A 15,887-nucleotide genomic window follows, 5' to 3' on the forward strand; every position below is an offset into this window, starting at 1 on the left:
GAGTATATAAACCCAACGACAGTGAGCCATCCAAAAATTTTTCATGGCCTTTGGAACCTATCTTTACAGATTCCTGGATAAGCAATACCTACAGATTACCCACTTCAGTAAGGACCTTCCCATGCCTTTATTGACCATCTAAATTAACACATGCATTTAACATCCAATAGGTTCATATATCCCTGCATTTGTCATCCAACAGGTTAACCAAATTTGCTCTTGAATCGGCATTAATGTGCAGCAGGGTGTAAAAGATAGGGAGATTTTCTCTGCCATGGTGGTAAGCAACTATTTCATTGGGAAAGTACGGACGAAGCTGCCAACAACATGGGAAATGAAAGAAGCAACTTTTCTCCTTGCTCACCATAGGTGAATTTGCCAAGTTTAATAGGCAAGAAATTAATTCAACATGATTGCCAAAGCATGCAATTTCCCTTTAGTTGGTACTGCATGCTAACAGATCGGTATCACCCTCCAGTGTGGAAATTGTTGCAAGATGCATAACACTCTCTTCACCCAAATTGAAGAAATCCAGCTGTTGTGTAAACATTGCATTATAGTACTTTCAAGACCACATATGTGGTGTTTTCAACGTACCCCTTGTTTCGCCGTGAAATCCCCTTGTATAGATCAGAACTCTTCTTGTAAATCTATACAGATGAGGCGTTTGATTGTAGAATAATTTTCCTCTCACTGAGAATATTCAATGATAAGTAAAAACACAAGAAAAATAAAAAGATAAGTATGGTCTAAGCAAATAGTATGCATGCTTTTTTAGTAGTGGTTAGGGTTGATAATTTTCTGATGCTAACACGTATATATAATATGAATCCATCACAAAATGAACAGACTACGACTGATAAGAATTGCTATTCAATTCAAACAAATAGGTTAGGTTAGGGTTAATTCATACAAACTAAACTAAATATACGCAGAACTTGACATATGACATGTAATCATGGATGGCAATGCCACTTTTAATACGTACGTACGTAGCTGGACCTGTACATATATATTGCCCGTCGCATTCTATGAATTGGTTTCGTCTTCAAAATTGACAAATTTCATCACAACATATTGGCCAACATATTGATCCCACCGAGCACAAGGAGTGTATTCTTCACTCCAATACCATGCGGGTACCCTGCATGATCTGTGGGATGTGGGTTTGTGTTTTGAGCAGCATACAAGAGCACAAATGCACCAACAATAGCTCCAGCCTTCCCGGAGGCGGCTGATATTCCGTGACAAGTAGACCTTAACCTTGCAGGGAAAATTCCTGCAGGCACATGAATAAATGTGGTGGAAATTGGAATTGGGTCCAAAGTTGGCAAAGAAAAAGGTGAAGGCGTACAACAAGATAAACCCCATATGGTTGTCCTTGCATGTTTCCAGTGATCATAAGGGATGGCAAGCGCAAACATGAAAACGGACATGAAGAAGAAACCCATCAATTGGATTACAAACCGTCCCTACCATTAATCAATGAAGGCCGCAGTAAACCAATACCCTGGCGCAAGACCGCACAAAGATACGAGTGTTTGTGCCCTTGCAATCTTGTAAACCTCTTCAATGGCGCTCATATTTGGTGGCGATGGAAGCCATCCAAAGGCAGTGAAGATGTCCTTTGGGAATAAGTTTTGACTATAGTAGGCAATGTCCAATTACAAGAACCAACAAGTGGCTTTTCCAACCAGGTGAAGCCCGTGGCGTCTCGCAAATTCTTGAGAGAATAAGCCATACGGTTTCCTAGTAATCTTATTACCTCTTCTTTTTTAACTTCGAGCTCCACCTTGTTAAATATCAACCCAAGTGTAAACAGTAGCTCCTCAACAATCTTAGATAGCTGCTCCATATAACAAGCTTGTCTCCAAATATCAAGCTTGCCTCTAAATATCAAGCTCGTCTCCAAAATATTAAGTTTGTCTCTTACAGCCACTTTTATTGTCTGTTTATCTCTTGAGGCTTTTCCTATAAAAGGAAATCATTTGTAAACGAAATACTGTCTGTGGGAAATACATAAAAGAGGACCATTTGTAGAGATAGAGATAATCTTATTGGAATTTGTATATTTTGTACAAACACTTTGAAATCTATTGTTTCCGCTACAGTGAATGTATATAGGCAAATTGCCGAACCACTTACATATTGTCTCTATCTTGTGATTGGGTGTGATTTTGGGTGGTTTTGATACAATAATTGGTATCAGAGCTTCGGTTTTGTGCTACCCAGAAAATTCAAGTTGATCCAAATAAACTTTTGTCTACACCAAGAGGTTCGTCTCGACAAGAGGAACACGTTGCCGCAAACGACATCGAAAACGAACATTGGAGGACCTCACACGCGCTCCTAGAAGGTAGGAACGTGAGATACACGCGCCCACGCGTCCCAACCGCCCCAACTCGCACCAGAGGTTGACGACGCATGAGATACACGCGCCCCCACGTGCTCCAGAGGAAGACAACGCGTGAGATACATGCGCCCACACTCCCCAGTCTCGCCACGCGCTCCACACTCTCTGCTTCTGTTCCTGTTCGATCTGAACCGTTCAAAATTTCAGATTTGTTTTGGGCTTGTCTAAGCCATTCGGAGTTCGATTTCAATGATCCAATAGTGCTTTCCAACTATTTGGATAATTCTGGACTCATCCGTACGGTTGAAATTTTAAAATTCATTTTCCAAAGGTAAGTAATTTTTCAAATGGAATCAGAAAGAGAAATTGTAGGTGATAGGAGCTCTAAAAATGCTAGTAGCTCTGGGCATAAATTCATGGTGTCAAATGCCCAATTTGAAGTTGAGAAATTCGATGGAACTAATAACTTTGGTATGTGGCAATGTGAAGTCATGGACGTTTTGATCCAACAAGAGTTGGATATTACGCTAGAAGAAAAATTGGAGGATATGACGGAGAGGGATTGGGACAAGCTTAACCGACAAGCTTGTGGTACAATCTGTTTGTGCCTTGCTAAAGATCAGAAGTATTTTGTGATGAGAGATAAAAACAAGTGAACTTTGGCTGAAATTGGAAGAAAAATACTTGACAAAAAGTATTGAGAGTCGCTTATACTTGGAGAAGAAGCTCTTCAGATTGCAATTGCAAGAAGGTATGTCTATGTCTGAACATTTCAATAGTTTCAATCAGATACTATCTGATTTGCAAAACTTGGATGTAGAAATCCAAGATGAAGATAAGGTTTTACTTTTATTAAATTCCTTGCTTGATACGTATAAGCATTTGATTACCACACTTTTCTATGGGAATGAAAATATTAGTTTTAACGATATATCTAGTGTTTTGATAAATAATGAGTACCGCAGAAAAGATAAGAAGGTACAGCTAAATACATTAAATGAAGCCTTTATAGCAAGAGGGAGACCGAAGTCAAGGTATCCAGAAAAGAAGAAGGATTCTCAATTGAGAACACGGGCTACATCGCGTGGTTCATCAGTCGGCAGAAGACTTGCCAAAGATGAATGTGCCTTTTGTCACAACAAAATGCATTGAAAAAATGATTGTCCCAAGCTGAAGGGGCAACAGAAGAACTAACCCTCCACAGCCAATGTTGCCAACAGAGATGAAGATGCAGATCTTACCTTAACATGTTTATCATTTATTTGTCATTCTGATGAATGGATAATGGATTCTGGATGTACCTATCACATGTGTCCCAATCGGGACTGGTTTACTGACTTTACAAAGATTGACGGAGCAGTACTTATGGGCAATAATAATACCTGTAAGACTCAAGGAATAGGCAGTATCCGGCTGAAGCTGCATGATGGAACCGTCATGACATTAACAGAAGTTCAATACGTTCCAGACTTGCGGAAGAATCTTATCTCACTTGGAACTCTTGATTCAAAGGGATTCAGAATCACCATAGAAGATGGAATTCTTAAGGTGGTAATGGAAATTCAAGTGACTATGAAGGACTCAAAGCGAGGAAATCTGTACTTCTTGTAAGGAAGTACTGTTAGTGGAAGAGCTTTCATAGCCTGTGAGAAGCTAGATGAGACCGACGCTGACACCACCAGGCTTTGGCACATATGCATGGGGCACGCTAGAGAAAAAACTTTGCAAACACTTGTAAAGCAAGGCTTACTCAAAGGTGCCAAAATTGATAAATTATCTTTTTGTGAAAACTGTATATTAGGGAAGCAGACGTGGATCAAGTTTGGAACCGCAGTCCATAGTACACATGGAATACTTGACTATGTACACTCTGATGTTTGGGGACCTACCAAGAATGTATCTTTGGGAGGTAAACATTGGTTTGTAACATTTGTTGATGATTATTCTCGTCGTGTATGGGTGTACACGATGAAGCATAAAGATGAAGTGTTGAAGATCTTCCTTGATTGGAAGAAGATGATCGAGACTCAAACAGGTAGAAAAATCAAGCGGCTCAGATCAGATAATGGAGGTGAGTACACTCTAAACCCCTTCATGAAAGTATGCCGAAAAGAGGGAATTATTAGACACTTCACTGTACGAGGAACACCGCAATAAAACAACGTGGCAGAGCGGATGAATCGTACTTTGCTAGAGAAAGTACGGTATATGTTACTGGATACTAGATTCAGTAAACAATTTTGGGCTAAAGCTGTAACATATGTATGCCACATCATCAACCGATTACCCGCAGCTACCAATGGCGGGAAGACACCTATTAAAATATGGAAAGGTACATATGCTACTGATTATGACTCTTTACACATTTTTGGATGTCCAGCTTACTATCATGCTAAAGAAAGTAAGCTTGATTCTAGAGCTAAGAAAGCAAAATTCTTAGGCTTTAGTACTGGTGTAAAAGGGCATAGACTCTGGTGCATAGAGTTAAAGAAGGTAATAGTCAGTAGAGATGTTACATTCAACGAGTCTAAGATGCTTAAGTCACATGAGCATAAAGACTCCCATGAAGACAGCCATGATAGCAAAGCACCTTGTGAGTCGCAGAAGGTGAAGTTTATTACGCCAAAAGAATCAGGAGTCGCTAATGGAGAGCATGAACAACTTGAGGTTGATAATCCAGACACGATATCTCCAAGTCAACCTGAATCAATTGCAACAAACAGGCCGAGAAGAGAGACACGTTTACCGGCATGTTATGCAGACTTTGTGACGTATGCACTTCCAGCTGAAGGAGATAAGATCCCAACCACTTACAAAAAAGCCATACAGTCTTGTGAACAGACTGAATGAAAAAGTGCAATGAGCGAGGAGATGCAGTCTCTTCATAAGAACCAGACATGGGAGCTTATGCCGCTTCCAAATAGAAAGAAGTTAATTGGTTGTAAGTGGGTTTTCAATCAGAAAGATGATCAAGCTGCTAAAGGTGGGGTGCGATTCAAAACTAGATTGGTAGCCAAGGGCTACACTCAGACAGAGGGAATTGACTATAGTGAGGTATTCTCTCATGTTGTCAAACATTCATCCATTCGAATATTGCTTGCTTTGGTTGCACAATATGATCTTGAGTTAGCTCAGCCTGATGTGAAGACGTCTTTCTTACATGGTGATCTGGAGGAAGAGATTTATATGTCTCAACTGGAAGGTTTTAAAGAAGCTGGTAAAGAAAAATTGGTTTGCAATCTGAAGAAATCTCTCTATGGTTTGAAGCAGTCACCTCGGCAGTGGTACAAACGTTTCGATCGCTTCATGATTGACTTGAAATACACTCGTTGCCAATACGATCACTGTGTGTATTTTGAACAACTTGTAGATGGATCTTTCATATATTTGCTTTTATATGTAGATGACATGTTGATTGCATGTAAAAGCAAGGTGGAGATAGATCGATTGAAAGCTCAATTGAGCCAAGAGTTTGAAATGAAAGATCTAGGAGAAGCACAAAAAATATTGGGGATGAAGATTAAAGAGATAGGGTGAAAAGCATAGTTCACCTCACTCAGAAGCAGTATCTGGAGAGAGTACTACAACCTTTCAACATGAACTCGAAGACGAAACCTGTAAGTACTCCAATGGCCCTATATTTCAAACTCAGTATATTGCAGTCTCCTAAAAGTGATGAAGAGCGGGACTATATGAAAAATGTCTTGTATGCAAGTGTTGTAGGAAGCTTAATGTATGCCATGGTGTGTACATGACCTGATATCTCCCAAGCCGTCAGCTTAATCAGCCGATATATGCATAATCCTAGAAAGACACATTGGCATGCGGCTAAATGGATTCTACGGTACATTCTAGAGACCTTAGATCTTGGTTTGAAGTTTGAGAAAAGTGAAGATAGTCTAGTAACTGGATATGTTGACTCAGACTATGCTGGTGATCTTGACAAACGACGATCGACAACTGAATATCTATGGCTGGAAGATCAGTTAGTTGGCGATCTATTTTGCAGTCTACAATTGCACTATCCTCAACAGAGGCTGAATATATGGCTGTGACAGAAGCTATGAAAGAAGCCATTTGGTTACAAGGATTGGTAACAGATTTGGGCTTTAAATAGTAAGAGGTTACCGTTTACTGTGACAGTTAGAGTGCAATTCATCTGGCCAAGAATCAAGTGTATTATTCTCGAACAAAACATATAGATGTCTGCTTTCATTTCATACGTGAGATATTAGATGAATGAGACATTCTACTTTAAAAGATTGGCACTGAAGTTAATCCACCAGATATGTTGACGAAAGTCGTCACAGAGATCAAATTCCAACACTGTTTGGAATTGATCAATATCTCACACTGCTGAGCACCTTCGAGTGCGTTGGTGCCTTAGGGCACATTTGATAGCAGAAATCTCTCATGGCAGATATAACGAGTATTTTAAATAAGGGGTGAAATCATTTGGAGGAAGCAACGGTTTGCAGCAGCTTAATATGGCAGACATGATGAAGTGGGTGATTGTTTAATTTCAACCTAAGTGTGAACAGTAGCTCCTCAACAGTCTTAGATAGCTGCTCCATACATCAAGTTTGTCTCCAAATATCAAGCTTGTCTCTAAATATCAAGATTGTCTCCAAAATATCAAGTTTGTCTCTTACAGCCATTTTTATTGTCTGTTTGTCTCCTAAGGCTTCTCCTATAAAAGGAGATCATTTGTAAACGAAATAGTGTCTGTGGGAAATACATAAAAGAGTGCCATTTGTGGAGATAGAGATAATCTTGTTGGAATTTGTATATTTTGTACAAACACTTTGAAATCTACTATTTCTGCTATAGTGAATGTAGGCAAATTGTCGAATCACTTACATATTGTCTCTATCTTGTGATTGGGTGTATTTTGGGTGGTTTTGATACAACACACCTGTAATACACTAGACATGTCTACCGTTGCCTGCCTTGCATTCTTCGCTTTGAACCTGAAGTATATATTTTTGTTGTTCAATAACCGAGCTTACAAAGTTTATTGCCGTAAGTAAATAAAGACATGTAAGTGTGGTTTTTGATAATTTTCTTTTAGTGCCTTGATTTTGAGGTTTTTTATTTTAACCCTGGACCTTTATATGTTAGGCCTCGTTTGGTTATACAAATGAAGCAAGATGAGATGAAAAATTTGTGAATAGTAGTGATAATTTGTAAATAGTAGTGAATTCTATTAATGGTTATTAGCTCAAGTTTCAATAGTCCCGAGCGACGAGGTTTGGATATAAAAAACATTTAATCTCATCTTATCATTATAATTTTTTTAAATTTTTATACAAAATATAATAAACAATTCAACTTTTTCAAATCTTAAAACAATAATAATATTAAAAAATAATATTTTATTCAACTTTCAACTTTAATTCATTTTAACTCATCTCATTTTAACTCATTTTCCAAACCTTATTACTCAAATGTCAACTCTATTGGTTTTTATAGATTGGTTTACGTCCTGTGAAAAGATCATTAATGAGTATATATTTTTTCAATGAAATGAGTAGACAAAATCAGTTATAGTGAATATATAATTAAGTAGTAGACAATGTCTCTTAACTTTTAACAGATTATAACAATGATTTTTTCACTAATAATGTAGACCGAACTCGAACTCAGATGCTCATACTCTTTTTTATTTTTTATTCTTTCCCCTTTTTTCTCGAATTTAGTAATTAATACTTTTTCGCCAACCCTGGGTAAGAGCGCAACAATTATCAAGTCATTGCATATTTTAGTCGGACAATGATATCTTTACTATCCAGTTTTTTTTTTTTTTTTTTTTTTTTTTTCATTTTGTTCTTTGAATTTGTATTAAAAATCTTAGAACATGATCTTTTCACATAATCTAAAAGGAAATAAATTTAATCAACTAACGTATTCATGTAATTTAGTTAAAAATAATTCTAATTTTATAAAAATTGACATTCTTTTACTCTTTGAGTCAATTTTTATAAAATTAAATTTGTTATAAATTAAATTACATGATTACGTTAGTTGATTGAATTTATTTTCATTTAAATTATGCAAGAAGGTCAATGAGATTGTTAATCCAGATTCAAATAACAAAATGAAAAAAAAAAAAATCTATATACCATACTATCATCCCACTTTCATCCCACTAAGTAAAATGTAAATGATCATTTATTACATATTTATTTATCATTTAATGATGATAAATATGACACGTACTACTTAATATAATCAAAATAATATGAGAGTGTGGTATATAGTATTACTAAAAAAAATAGATAGATAGTAAAATAAAAATAAATGAGATGTAAGAGTACTATTATTATCCATTTTAGAATGAGGAAAATCTTTCGAACTAAAAGTTTACTTTTTTTTAAGTAATTGCTTTTAATATCAATTTCACACTTCAACTATAAGTTGTCAATGTATACGAATAAGTACTCTAAATACGATAATACCTTAGTTGGAAATAATTTTCGCACTTGTAACAATCACTTTGGGTGTATCTGACTCGGATTGGTGCATAACCTTCGAAGTTTACAACTATAAATCGAGCTGGGATTGGATTAGGAAGGAAATAAATAAACCCAAATCGGATTTGGGTCAGCTTGGACTGTGCTTATTATTCAAACAGGTTGGATATGGGTTGGGCTATAGCTGCCCAAACCGACCTGATGCATACATACCTTTTCTATTGCCAAATCTAAACGTCTACGACCGGAGGCTAATTTGGAAAATAAAATAAAAAATAAAAAAATCTGCATATCCATGATGACTTTTCCTAGCTCTCATCTTATAAAATCAACTTAGATGTTGTTTGAACAGTAAATTGAGATAAAATAAATTGATATTAAAATTAAAAGTTGAATAAAATATTATTTTTTAATATTATTATTATTTTAAAATTTGAAAAAATTTATATTTTATATAAAAATTTAAAAAAATCATAATAATGAAATAAGATGAGATGAAATACTTCTTATATCCAAAGCATCAGTGTCATAATCAAAATTCACAGACGGATCAAGCAAAAGATGTTTCACGGGAGCCAACCCCACACATACGCAATTGGCGATGGAGATAAGATTCCCAATTCTCAGGTTCAAAAGTCAACAAGAATGAAAAGTACTCACCCCCATCAGGAAAAAGAGAGATTGTTGTTTGGTCCATTTCCATTGTGGTAGTAGAAAGAATACGCATCACAAAAGCTAGCTAGCCGAGGACCACTCTGCAAGTCATGCACTGGCTTTTAGCGCTTACTTTGAATTTATTTGTATTTGAATACTCAAAGTAGCAAACACAGCAAAAGATAATGGTGAAATCTGGTTGGTTTAAGTTCACTTTGGACGTGCTTAAAGTGGGATGTGTAGGCGAGTTGGGACTAGTTTTGAGTGGTCCATTATGGAATCATGCACTTTATAATGCTACGAAAGTCTAATCAAAATTAGGCTGAGGTCCGTGCGAGAGAAGCATGAGGATATGGATGGTGATAAAGGGTGCAAAAAAGAAAAGAAAATTCCTGGTTTTGGGACCATGGACGGCAATTTTTGTTCTTAATTTGTCTTATCCCACAAACATACATAGCGCTATATCCCTTGTCATTTGAAATCTATAGGCCAATGACCAAATACCATTTTAGCGACTCACGTCGACTTTTTCTCTCTATTTCATTATCATAGACAAACAAAAGTCTGTCTTCTTTTGATTCATTGGATCTCAGTTAGTAATGAAACGAAAGCATCACTTCCATGGTAGCCACAAAATCATCTACGAGCTGGAGCACAGAACTTGCTTCTAATACCGGTCCAAATTGACGCAGAGCTCGATAGATCCAACCATATTCCAAGAGTCTTAACTAGTTTCAGCTTGGACACAAATTACTGGGACCGAAAGCTCTGATCTCTCGGACCCGAGGTTTGTATTGTTGGGGACTGGGGTGTCATCTCAAAGCTTACCGTTGTTGATATCTATTATCATAGCTATACATCCAACCTAGCCAATTAGTGACGAGAGAAATTACTATTTTTAATGCTAAGACGACATTGAGTAGGCTTAGAACATGATAAAATCCCAATGAATATTCATGCTCATCCTAATCCGACTGATATCATTTAAGTTGCGGCTTTACTTTTGGAAGATCAAACCAATGCATTTCCACTTGAAATATAAATCTAAAAATGACCTTGTGAAGGTCAAGCGTATTCAGTTTTCAAATTAAAAACTAAATGGCAAACACACGGCTCGCCTGAATTTTAAGAACAATGTGACAATTCAATTTTTCGTCAAACGCTCCATTGAGGAAATACGAAAATAACAAATAAAAAACTGAACAAGAAAGGGAAAATGAAATAACTCTGGCATTACTGCACTCCATCTAGTATTGTACATGGGAATGGGAAGATCGCAGCCTTCTGAAACCTTTCCAGTGGAATATCACCCTCAGATTTCTTAGACAAACACTTGGGCGATGTTCCACATACCAAAAATTAAATTAAAAAAAAAAAAAAAGAGAAAGCTTCCTCCTTCAGATTTTTCCTTAGCGAATTTCTCATACCTTGGCACCAAGAAACGACTAAAGGAAGGGGAAAACAAATTGGAGTGTTAGATAGGACCATTAGGGGTCAAATGTATTAATGTCAAAGTGCAAGGTAATTTCTAGCCTAATACATAGCAACAAGAAAGAGAAAATCTCTATGAATGAGACAACCACTACAGGAGAACAGTGAGAGCAAAGAATTATTATGAATATGATACAAATAATTAAATCTAGCTCTTCCTATCAGGTGTGGGCCAAACTCCCTCTCAATGAGTGGGCTCAACACGTAAAATATTTAATTAAATAGGATAAAGTATAGAGTCTGGGTTTGAACTCAGAACATTTGCCTATTATACCATGTGAAATCTTCACTTATACCAAAAACTTTTATTTGTATTATATTCTTAACAAGAATAATGAATGTAATTTGTAGCAAATTTTGATAAAGAAAAGGTGTCGAACTCCCATCTTGGACACACTGAAACACTTTGGGATGTCTTAGGAGTGAAGAGCTATCAGAGACTGCAACAACTAGATGGTAGTTTTTTTCCGACATCATGCATTTGAGCTTGCACCCGGGCTACCCTGAATCCTTAGTGACATATACCATAATCGTGGGTGCCTAAAGCAACAAGACCGGGTCAAATTTATATTGAGAGCAAGACAATCGATCAAATTCTCTGATTTGTTTGACCCAAGATTTGGTCAAGCAATGGATCAATGTTTGATAGTTAAAAGACCTGAATGCCTTTATTTATTTATTTTTGTTAGGGACCTTTATTTTTCTTTTTCCCACCACTTTTTTTTTTTTTTTTTTGCAGTTGGGGGTGCAGGGAAGAAAGCAGATCATGGTACTTCAACATGGTTTCAGGAGGATTATTTGACCAATTATTTTGCAGTGCTTTCCGCCCTCAGATCCACACTGATAATGAAATACCGTCACTATTACTGTAAGATAGGCGATTTGGAATAAAAATACCTTTATTTTTGTTGTAGTACCAGACTTAGCTGAAGATGTGTTCCCAAAGCCAAACATTGACCTTTTATCTTAAGGCTTTAATATTTGGAAAGAGCACATTAGAGTCTCATCTATACTCATAATGGCACCAGCATTGTCAAACTCTCCACAATAATTAGGTGCAGAAAATATGGTTACAAGTTGTTTACTAGCAAAGAACTCATATCCATCTTCCACGACCTGCATATATAAATACTAGTCAGAATTTAAAGGCATTCTTGGTCGTCTGATATTGTTTACCGTGAAAACACATTTCAAACCTGGTGAGCTCGGCAAATTAAGTCGATATCATGCTTCTGAAGAAATTCTGTCACTATATCAGCACCAAAGATATAGGAAACTCCCCTATCATTCGTCCGCCACCCCTGAATATCTTTACTAGGATCAGACCAGAGAATATCACATAGTAAACCAGTGTCTGGAACTTCACAAGGCCTCCGAAAATTCCTTATCTGATCCAAATTGTGCAAGTCAGGAGAAAGTCCCCCATGCATGCAGAGTATCTTTCCATCAATAAGAGCTGCCACAGGTAGGCAATTGAAACAATCTGTGAATATTTTCCAGATTCCAACGTTAAATCTTCGTTTACACTCATCGTAAAAACCATAGATGCGGTTTATAGAAGCACATTCGTGGTTTCCCCTCAAAAGGAAAATGTTTTCTGGATATTTTATTTTATATGCAAGGAGAAGGCATATTGTTTCAAGGCTTTGCTTTCCACGATCTACATAATCCCCCAAGAATAAGTAATCAGAGCGCGGAGGAAATCCACCATACTCAAAAAGCCTCAGAAGATCAGAATACTGACCATGAATATCCCCTGGTAACATAAAGGAAGTAACATATAAGACATATATTCAAGATTATCTTACTAACAGGGTGAAACGGTAAAAACTAGAAGTAAATGAACCAGCACTCTTATGAGATTTTTTAAAAAATGCCTCTGACATGCAATAACCACAAATATTTTTTTTTTTAATCGGTAAACAAAATTTTATTGATCATAAAATAGATAAAGGCCCAAGTATACGGGATATATACAAGAGCATCACCTATGCATGCTAGACCCATAAATATAATAAGCCTCAAAATATAGGATACTGAATCTACATGTGAGATGTGCAATTTCCATCCAGATCTGTCTTTGGGGGGGAAGAACAATAACTTTGCACTTGGAGGAGTGAAGTGGTTGGACTAGAAAACACAGAGAATTGGAGTTATGTAATTCGAATAAATAGGGAATTGCAACATTAACATGCATTTCAAAGTTGACTTCCAGGGCAGGAGCTGGGAATTCATTTTACAGTACTTGAAAACGTGACAAAAGAAAGAGAATAGACCTAAATCATTCGATTTTATGGCAATTATCCACCTAGAAAACATGTTGAATGCCCAAATAACATCTGGTGGAATACCTTATACTCTAAAAGAACTAGTTAAGGTTACAATTGGAGAACTATTTAAGGTTACAATTGAAGCCCTTAGAATAATTACAAATCACAAGAGCTTCTTCCTCACAATAAATCACAAGAGCTTCTTCCTCCCAAGTAATATGGGATCTGATTCACTACCGCATTATACTAAATTAAAGTCATTATAATCTCCCCCCATTAAATTCTTGATGTCCTCATCAAGCCATTCCATTGCAAGTGGCACGGCTCAAGCCTCATACTTTTGATTGGAATTGATTTTGATACTATTTGTAATTACCCAAGGAAAATCAAAGCCACATTTGGGCCTAACTCCAAAAGCATAAGTCAAGGTTACAATTGGAGCTCCATAAAATTATTATAAATTACAAGAATTTCTATCTCCCAAGCATTGTGGAATCCTGTTCACCACCATCCCATATTAAATCAAGGGTACTATGATTAAAAAATTTTAAAAATATTTTCTTTCTAAAAAAGTTATAAAACCAAAATCCTTACTGCAGCTAAATTATTGCACAAGAAAATGTACCAAATATTTGGGAACCCTAACTTTTAATTGACACTCAGAAACTTGAGCAACTTCCTAAGCAATTCCAGCCTTTTTTGTTTCAAATTGTTCTCATTTCTTTTTTTTTTTCTTTTTTTTTAATAAGGTGGTTCATGTATATGTTTTCATAAGGAAATTTACTAGCTGAGATATGAACACAATATAGTGAAAAATAAGCAAATTAATCCATACCCAGGACAGAATTCCCAACGTCGCGATGATATTTTGTTAATCACCAACATCAAACGAGAAATTTATTTCTTCTGGACATCTATATTCTATCAGTAGCAAACGTTTGAAACTATTTCAGAACATAGCCACAGCACTTTTTCTTTTTCCTTTTACCTTTTTCCGGTATGTATTGAAGTTATCCATGCGTACAGCTTATGATAGGATCATACTTGAAACAAAAAATAAACTAAAAATCTAAGAACACAAACTGAATTCACACCCCCAACACAAAATTCCTAAATCAAACTCAGAATTTGATCCAGGCCCAAATCAACGCGCACGAAAAATATCGTAATCCGAATTTAAACAAAAAAATAGAGCACGGAGGGTTCATGAAAAGATACCGCAGATCTTGATGGGAGCTTCAAGCTCCAAAAGATTAGGCTGCCTCAAAAATATGTCCTTAGAGACAACGCAAAGCTGCTTGATCTCAGCCTCAGAAAGCAGGACCTGCTTCCCCGGGCTCCCTCTAACTTCAAGGAGCCTATTAATTACATCATCCAGAACTGCAGTTTCCATATCTGGGTTGTTCTTTGACCCCCAAAATTTTATCTTCTTCAGATCAGGGGGCAGAGCAAAGGAAAGACAGAGAAGAATAAAGAACAGCCACTTTTAGATTCTTCTTGGGTCGCAATTGCGTTCATGCGTTTTGGAGAGAGAGAGCTCTAACGAAAGCCATTGAATTTGATAGTAAAGAATATATTCTTCGGAGAGAAAAGGGAAGAAACTAGAATCCCAAAGAGCGAGAGCCTCACGCGAGAAGAGAAAGAGAGAGAACTGGCTGAGGGAAGGATGGGCTGAGAGAAGTGGGGGGGACTTGTGAGTGCGGGACCCCAAAGAACTCACTGACTCGAAGACAACGCAGGCCGCCGAGGATGACCCATGTTGAGATTTTGAACATCTTTACGCACTTCGAAAGTTTAAACCCGGAATTAGATATAGGTACTGGAAAAAGAGAATCGACGCTCGCAGAATCTTTTTCAGTTGTGGCTAGCAATCGATCCACTTGTTCATCTAAAGCAAATCCGTCCTCACGCGTTTGTTATTGTAATAAGATTTTTGTACGACATAATGACACACCTATTACAACCAGTAGTGGAGTCAATAATTTTTCTTAATATGTGCAAAGTCTATTTAAAATTAATTAATAAACATTTATATTATATTTTGTATAAGTTTCTTTTTTATAGATAATTCAAAGTTTTCATATTCTAAAAGCTTCTTATAATTTCGTTGTTCATGCTATTAAAAATATATCTCTCCAATGTATCCAACAAGAGGATTGTTTATCCAAGCATTCCCATTCGCTTATGATTTTTTTTTCTTTATTATATACTCTCTAATAAAATGAGTATCATAAGTAAAAGTGTAAATAAAATTATAAGTACATGGTAGCACTACTCTTTTTTCTTTCATATAGCACCTAGTTAATGTTAAGATATAAATATAAATAATAAAATTTACATATTTTTATCAATTTAAACTGTTAGAATAAGCGGTTGTTTTTCATAATTCTGATCAAAAGAAGGGTAATGTGCTTGATTTGTACAACTTGACAAATAAATGACTCCATATAAATTTGTTGATTGTTGCAAGTCCAAAATGAATAAGTTTGGGCCTAAAATGAATGTTGTTGTCATTACAAAATACATGTGCCGAATGTGGGCTTTACAACATCGGCCTACAACACTGAGTGGCATTCGATGTCAACCGTCGAAACCAAACCAACTCAACAGGCGCAAATGGCCCAACTTTCCACCTAGTGGGATATT

At 36.5% G+C, this 15,887-nt stretch overlaps 1 protein-coding gene and 1 pseudogene across 2 annotated transcripts; both read right to left on the minus strand.

The window, feature by feature from the left end:
- Positions 1-1,067: 1,067 nt before the first annotated feature.
- Positions 1,068-10,192, minus strand: LOC121247175 (annotated as a pseudogene).
- Positions 10,193-10,520: 328 nt separating this feature from the next.
- LOC121251859 (serine/threonine-protein phosphatase PP1-like) lies at positions 10,521-15,138 on the minus strand. Of its 2 annotated transcripts, none has more exons than XM_041151253.1 (4): positions 14,460-15,136; positions 12,168-12,727; positions 11,869-12,087; positions 10,521-10,925 (listed from the first exon to the last, which is right to left on the minus strand). In XM_041151253.1, exons 1-3 carry the CDS (start codon positions 14,632-14,634, stop codon positions 11,938-11,940), a joined length of 885 nt encoding a protein of 294 aa, XP_041007187.1. In that variant the 5' UTR covers positions 14,635-15,136; the 3' UTR covers positions 10,521-10,925; positions 11,869-11,937. The 2 variants fall into 2 exon arrangements, with proteins under 2 accessions (XP_041007187.1, XP_041007193.1); XM_041151259.1 differs by having other exon boundaries at positions 10,868-11,772; positions 11,829-12,087; positions 14,460-15,138.
- Positions 15,139-15,887: the final 749 nt, after the last annotated feature.

The sequence above is a fragment of the Juglans microcarpa x Juglans regia genome, chromosome 1D (assembly GCF_004785595.1).
Source record: "Juglans microcarpa x Juglans regia isolate MS1-56 chromosome 1D, Jm3101_v1.0, whole genome shotgun sequence".
In the NCBI taxonomy this organism is placed as follows: domain Eukaryota; kingdom Viridiplantae; phylum Streptophyta; class Magnoliopsida; order Fagales; family Juglandaceae; genus Juglans; species Juglans microcarpa x Juglans regia.